The following is an 8,182-nucleotide window of genomic DNA, read 5'->3' as shown; positions in this document are numbered from 1 at the left end:
ATTTGCCTTAGGATAATCTATTCTAAGTAACAAAACCAAAAGACAATCTCATCTTCAGTTCAGAAACTACAGGCTTGAATTGAAAGCTAGCACAAACAGAACAAACTCCTCTTGGAATGAATTAAATAATCCAAGGATGACAGTAACAGATTCTATGACTGAGAAAAGACAGGCTCAATCATGTGCTCACTCTTCTCTTATCATTTTCATGGTAAGATGGTTGCTGACATGTTTCTGAAGTTTCACTTAAAATTTGAGAAAATGAGAAGTATTGCGAATACTTTCTAATTACTCATGTATGAGTTTTCCATAACTACTTTAAAATTGACCTTCTCAGATGAAATTAACTAAGCAAAATCCTGCAGTGATTCTCAACTAATGGTAGCCTTATTATCAGCACTATAGAGAATTTGTATGTAAGTGTTAGAAAATTTCTTCCAGAGGGTTGCAAAAGTACTGTAGTAATTTTAACTACCGACAGTTATATTTTTGGTGTGCCATTATTTGTTTCAGAGGTCCCTGGGTGTCACAAACAGTTGATACTTGTCTACAAACCTAAAGATTGGTGGTTCACACCCACTCAGCTTCACTGCTTCCGTAAAGATCACAGCTAAGAAAATCCCATGGAGCAGTTCTACTCTGTAACACAAGGAGTCGCCATGAGTCAGAATACATGGCAACAGGCTTTTTATTGGACTCAAAGCCAGAGCAGCGAAACTCAGTCTCATAATTGCTTCTATAGTATTTTATGTCTTTAAGATTTAGCACAAATGATATATAAAATAAAATCTGATTTATAAATATCAATGTCTTTTTTGTGTGTGTGGAATTTTTTCAGCCATTTATAGGACCCAAATTTTAGCTAGAAAAATTATAGGTTATAAGGATAAAGGCAGAGGAACATGTTTTAGAGCATTCATGCAGCCTATCATGCCAAAGCAGAGTGTTCTTAACTCAAATTATGCTGTTATTGTCTGTGCTAACCTGATCAAATCAGAAGAGTTAGGAAATCATCTTTAATGCTTAAAAATGCTGCAAGAGATTTTTTAAAAATCCTATATAAGGTAAAAAAAGATTATTTAGGAGTTTTAATATATGGAATTGATATATTTTAGGGAAGATCAAGTGAGCCACAGACTACAGGGACTGTCATCATAATATGAGATTCTGCACTGAATTTACGAACTTTTAGATCACCAGTTTCCAGAACTCTAGTAGTGAAAGATAATTATAATATAAACACAAGGATAATAATTATACATGGTCACTACGGTGGCCAAGAAGTAAGGATGTGTGTTACTTTCTCTAGTTATCAAAAGACTTGCTTGGAACCCACATGTTGGTTCCTTAGCTTCCTCATGGCTTCCTTCACATCTTTATTTTCCAGTGTGTAAATGATGGAGTTAAGGAGAGGAGAAAAGACAGTAAAAAACACAGAGATAAATTTATCAATTGGGAAGCTTTCAAAGGGCCAAATATAGATGAAGATTAATGGGCCAAAGAATGGAACCACAATAGTGATGTTGGTGGACAAGGTTGAGAGAGCTTTGGATGTCCCACCAGAAGCTTGGCCATGGACAGTAGCAAGGATGATAGTGTAAGAAGTGAGCAAAAGGAGGAAACAGTTAAGTGAGAACAGGCCACTGTTGGTGAGCACCAGGATCTCCAAAACATAGGTGTCTAAGCACACAAGCTTGATCACGAGAGGGAGGTCACAAAAGAAATTGTTCCCCTTGTTGGGTCCACAGAAAGGCACATTGACTGTGAATGCCAGGTGGCTGGCTGAGTGTAGGATGCCAATGGCCCATGAGACTCCCACCAGAACAGTGCACACCCTGAGACTCATGATGGTCATGTAATGCAGAGGTTTGCATATAGCAATGTATCGATCATAGGCCATGGCAACAAGAAGCACCATCTCACTACCCCCAAAGACATGTAGGAAAAAGATTTGCGACATGCATCCCTGGAAGGTGATGGTCTTGTGTTCATTGAGGAAGTCTGCAATCATCTTGGGAGTAGCAAATGTAGCCTGACAAACATCAATGAAGGAGAGATTGCTAAGGAGAAAGTACATCGGGGAATGCAAATGAGAGTCTGTGATTACTGTGAGGATGATAAGGATGTTTCCCAAAACAGCAGCTTCATAAAACACACAGAACATAAAGAAAAGGAAGAGTTGGAGTTCTCGAGAGCTAGACAAGCCCAACAAAATAAATTCAGTAACCACTGACTTATTGTTTCATCCATCAATTGAATCTGGGCTGCTGAATTTATCTAGAGGGGGATAGAAAAGAAATTGAATGGATAAAGATAAGTCCTTCATCTTTCATGTAAAGGAAATAAATATTTTAATTTTAATAACTATAAAAAATATGGTGAGGGTAAAGACAGTGATTATTCACATTATTGTTAGGAAATAGATACTTTTCTCTGTGATTACTTAAATAATTACATGAATTATTATTTACTTTTGGCATGTAAGATAGATGATAGATTGGATGGATGGATGGATGAAAGGAAGGAAAGATGGAAGTAAAGAAAGATAGATAGTAAGCGTATCCAATCAACAATAAGTCAATAAAAATGGAGAGAAGTTGAGAGAAAGCAGTATTTGCATTGTATTCTAACATATTAATGCAGAAGAAGTGTATATTATCTCCAAAGTACTTTGAAAGACACAATGTGTACTTACACATTCAGATATAGTGCAAAATGATTCTAGCGCCCTTTACAAAATCTTGGAGGGAGAGGAAACTTAGTTCAGTATAAAGAGATGGAAATCAGCCCAATTACTCTGATAAATTACACCAAAGGAGTGAGATGTGGCCAGGTATGTGAGATATCTGCAATAAGAATAGAGAGAAATTTATTTGTAACAAAACTAGCATGAGCCAGGGATTGCATTCACTTGCTTATAGTAAAACAATTTAAATTTTATAGCAGCGGGTTAAATGGCTTAGCAGTAAAAAAAAAAAAAGTATCTTCCTAGGACCTTGGAAACATACATTCTTTTAAATAAAAAAGAATGATTCATTTAGTATCACAGTTGTACTTTCTACCTTTCTCAATATGATTTCCCTTTTATAGTAATTGAATTTAATACTATTTGAGCTGATCAGCTACTTACTCTTTAAAGACGGGGTTACATGCAATTTTAATTAGCATCAGACATTTCTAATTAAATTTGTATTTGAAATACTTATCTTGCTGGTCCTTTTTACAACCTCTTCATTCTCTAGTATAGTTAATGTTACAATAAAAAAGTATTTTCCAAAGTCTATTGATCACCATCTCTGATGTAATTAATTCATTCAACAAATAAAGTATCTGCTATGCACCATACAGTATTATAGACTCTAGAGACAAAGCAACTAACATAAATGTAAAAAAATCCCCCACCCTCATGTAGCTTACATCATAAAGGGATAGGGAGCTGGTAGATTAAAAAGTAAATAAAATCTATATTATATCAGTTAATGATAAATGCTATGGAGAAAATGTTATTCTGCAATTCATAAGGTTTTCAATAGGCAATTTTTTCAGAAGTAGACTGCCAGGTCCTTCTTCCTAGTCTGTCTTAGTCTGAAAGCTCAGTTGAAACCTGTCCACCAAGGTTGACGATGCTGGTATTTGAAATATCAGTGGCAAAGCTTCCAGTATCACAGCAACACGCAAGCCACCACAGTATGACAAACTGACAGACACATACAATCTGTATGCTAAGCAAATAATCTGAGAAGCTGGGCTATATGAAAAAGGAAGCACCAGGACTGGAGGAAGACTCATTAATAACCTTTGATATGCAGATGAAACAAACTTGCTTGCTGAAAGTGAAGAGGACTTGAAGCACTTACTGAGGAAGATCAAAGACTACAGCCTTCAGTATAGATTACACCTCAACATAAAGAAAACAAAAATCCTCACAAATGGACCAATAAGCAACATTATGATAAATGGAGAAAAGATTGAAATTGTCAAGGATTTCATTTTACTCGGATCCACAATCAACACCCATGGAAGCAGCAGTCAAGAAATCAAACAATGCACTACTTTGGGCAAATTTGCTGCAAAAGATCTCTTCAAAGTGTTAAAAAGCAAAGATGTCACTTTAAGTACTAAGGCACACCTGACCCAAGCCATGATGTTTTCAATTGCCTCATATGCAAGTGAAAACCGAACTTTGAATAAGAAAGACCGAAGAAGAATTGATGCCTTTGAATTATGGTATTGGCAAAGGATATTGAATATAACATGGACTACCAGAAGAATCAACAAATCTGTCTTGGAAGAAGTACAACCAGAATGCTCATCAGAAGCAAGGATGGTGAGAATTCATCTCGTATACTTTGGACATGTTATTAGGAGGGACCAGTCCCTGGAGAAGATAAAATAGAGGGTCAGTGAAAAAGAGGAAGACTCTCAACGAGATGGATTGACAATAGTGGCTGCAGCAATGGGCTCAAACATAGCAAAGATTGTGAGGATGACGCAGGACTGGGCAGTGTTTCATTGTGTTGTACGCAGGGTCGCTATAACAGCACCTAACAACAACAACATGGAGAAAATAAAGTAGAGCAAAGGAATACAGATTATGACTGGGTGGTCAGAGAAAGCCTCTCTAGGCAGGTTACATTTCAACAAAGACAGGGGAATGAGGAGCAAGCCATGAGGAAATCCATTCCAGATAAAGGGGGTAGCTAGCAAGTGTAATACCTGATTCATGTGAAATGAGTGCTCTTTTTGTAAACATCGGTATAATTTTGGCAGGTTTAATAGAGATAAAATGAATGGAGATCTAGCCTTTAACCTTATTATGCACTTGACAGGTATATAATTGGCTTTTCTGAACAAATTCTGCCTCATGAGTTTAAATATGTTTACAACTTTAGGAAGCTATAAATTCAGTCTTAAGAGTGAAGACACACAACTTGCCTTTGTATTTTCTACAGTAAAATACGCATATAAAATTGCTTTGCAAATTCTGTTTTTCCATGTAAATACATAGTGTAATTTTTCTTGTTCAAAATAAAGTCAGAACGATCTAAGATTTCCAGGAAGGGCCCTTTGAAATGAAGATCATGGCCAAATTTCACAAGCCTGGAGGCGCTCCCTGTGTGTCTGTAGTGACACTCAATGACAGTGTGCTCAGATATAATAATTATTCATGGCATGACTTTTCAATATTGAGGCCATAGTCATTGCTTTTTTATGGTAACACCTCATAGAATCTTATGCCTTTTAAAATGTCTTCCTGAACTGTAGCTCTGTATATGCAAGGTCTGACAAGAGTTTGAATAGTGGTAAATGTATTAAACCAAAAGTTTTCTTATCTAAAACCATTTTACTTTGTATCCAATTTTAATTGAATTGACTTAGTTTAGTTTACAAATATAGGCAGAATTTCTCTAAAAACCTAAAGGCATTTTTTTCCATATTAAGAGCCAATCATAATCCTTATTCACAATTGTGTGATTAGCCAGTCTTTAGGGAAAGGAAAAGACTGAAAATTTTCATAGGAAGTCATTTTATAAATAGCATAAAATTTGAGATCAGAAGTTCTAGGTTTAATTCCTGGCTTCACTACTTATTTTGTGATATTGTTTGTTCATTCATTCATTCAACTTATTGAACACCTTCTATGATTATATGCCAAGCACTCTGTAGGCATGGTAATATAACAGTGAACAAAATATATAAGATTCACGTCCTTATGCAATTGACCACAACTCTCTGAACTTTTGATACTTTATCTGTGATAACATTCATTTGAAAGAGCTATGAGAACTATAAAGTGGCATATAAATATTAGTTGTGTTAGCAAGCTATTATAATTGAAAATTGCATAAAGTCTTAGTACGGTACAGGTAAAGTCAATCAGAATGGTAAACATCTGCTTCCGAGCAGATTCACAAGCTATGAGACTTTTTTAAAAAAAGCAAAAAATAAGATTAATGAAACAATATTAGAATGAAATCATTTTTCTATAATAAACATACAACTTGTTGAAACAGTAAGATGAAAATCTGAAAAAGGAAGAGACTGAAGAGAAGCCAGGTAGGGTTCCTTAGAGTGCTCTCTTTATTCACTTACAGTCACTTCCAGTCTTCAGAGTTCTTTAACCTGTAAAAGAAAGAGTGGGATAAACCAGAGCTACAATTTTATTCCCAGTACTTATCATTGAGAAAGAAAGGGAAGGTTTTTTTTATGTTTTATTACAAAATCTACTTTAGATTTCAAATACAGAGTTAAATAGCTCCCTGACTTGGATGTGAGCACATCCTAAGGATAATCTTTCCTCGGTCACTGACTTTGGAAAGCTGCTACCGGTCTCTGTCTAAACTAGAGATAAAGTGAACGTGAAACTAGCCTTCCACTTAAAGAAGAAATCTGAAATCCATATGTGGTACTTTCTGGACTTAGAAATTGATTTGGTTTAGCCAAGAAGTTCAACTAAAAGCATTCTAATCAAGCATAAAAAGAGAAGCAAAATTCACAAGGCAAATTGTAGCAGCTTCTCCTTTGGGTCAGACTCTAGGTTTCTCAGCCCAGATTAACAAACAAAATGATTTGGTGTTAATGATGGAGATGTGAGAGCAAAGAGTCAATCAAAGATGTCAAAGAGAAGGAAAATAGTTTGCCAATGAAGGAAAACTATGTATGAGGAAACTGGCTTCTTGTCTCTGTGTAGATAATTAATCAAATTGAGTAAAGGATTTTCTATACAAAGGACTTGCTTCAGTTGCCTTGCATTGATATGTGACTAATCATAGCACAAATAAATATGCAATTCTAATGCAAGAGAGTGCAAAATAATAGAACTTAGAAAAGTCCCTCAACGTTAGCATCTGGGGTCTTAAAAGCTTGTGAGCAATGATCTAAGATACTCCACCAGTCTCACCCTGTCAGAAGCAAGGGAGAATGAAGAAAACAAAAGACACAAGAGAAAGATTAGTCCAAAGGACTAATGGACCACATTTACCATGGCCTCAACCAGACCGAGTCGAGCACGACTAGATGGTGCCTGGGTACCACCACTGACTGCTCTGACAGGGATCACAATAGAAGGTCCAGAACAGAGCTGGAGAAAAATGTAGAACAACAATCTAACTTCCAAGAAAGACCCAACTTACTGGCCTGACAGAGACTGGAGAAACCCTGAGAGTATGGCCCACGGACACCCTTTTAGCTCAGTATTGAAGTCACTCCTGAGGTTCCCCTTCATCCAGAGATTAGACAGGCCCACAAAAGAAAATGAGGATAAAGGGGCACACCAGCCCAGAGGCAAGGACTAGAAGGCAGGGGCAGGAAAGCTACCAATAGGGAACTCAAGGTCAAGAAGGGAGAGTGTTGACATGTTGTGAGGTTGGTAACCAATGTCACAAAACAATATGTATACTAATTGTTTAATGAGAAGCTGGTTTGTACAGTAAATCTTCATCTAAAGTACAATAATAATTTTAAAAAGTTCCTCAATGAGAAAAAAAAATCAAAATATCAAATTACAGCATTCTCTATTTGTAAAATGCTGGGAAGAAAATGGCTCTGCCACTGATAATTATAATAGCCTTAGTCTATTTTCAAGTCAATTTGTACAAATGATTGTGCTAAACACTTCCCACATTATCTCATTAATTCTTACAACAAAGCTATGATGGACATAATATCCCAATCCTAACATTACAGTGGAAGCATACCTTAGCGGTAAAGTCAGTGTCACAAGGGCACACTGCTAGTTAAGGAGGGTTTGCATAATCCAAGAACACATTCTTAACCATATATTTTTCCTAATTAAGAAGGACTTGATCACTGGGAACCTATATCCAAGGAAGTCCATCTGGTCATTAAAATGACAACTTTATGTCCCATTCTATACTTTAACATCATCTCTGTTCTCTCTGAACTAAATATCAGCATTCTCACATTTACCTGGATCTCCAATCAATCATCAGTGTTGGCAGTGATGATAATCAGACGTGGTTTGACATTTTGTTTCAGATTTTAGACTCTCACACACAAACTTCAAGTTCTCCTTCTTAAGAACTCAGGTCATCTTAATTCTAGTAATAAATTTAGCTCAGAATACCTTTAACTCTCTGAATGGTAGTATCTATGTTTAATCTCTTGCTTGGTGGGATTAAATTCCACATAGCAGTTCTGGTAGAAATCCCAAGGGAGTAGC

At 36.2% G+C, this 8,182-nt stretch overlaps 1 protein-coding gene across 1 annotated transcript; it reads right to left on the bottom strand.

Annotated features, from left to right (window-relative positions):
- Positions 1 to 1,312: 1,312 nt before the first annotated feature.
- LOC101353231 (olfactory receptor 4K1-like) lies at positions 1,313 to 2,326 on the bottom strand. The gene is given in 1 exon segment (XM_023730253.1): positions 1,313 to 2,326. A coding segment is annotated over 1 exon segment (1,014 nt).
- Between the last annotated feature and the right edge of the window lie 5,856 nt (positions 2,327 to 8,182).

Source organism: Trichechus manatus, unplaced genomic scaffold (genome assembly GCF_000243295.1).
Source record: "Trichechus manatus latirostris isolate Lorelei unplaced genomic scaffold, TriManLat1.0 scaffold00035, whole genome shotgun sequence".
Taxonomy (NCBI): domain Eukaryota; kingdom Metazoa; phylum Chordata; class Mammalia; order Sirenia; family Trichechidae; genus Trichechus; species Trichechus manatus.
This window is presented reverse-complemented; position numbering and strand designations above follow the sequence as displayed.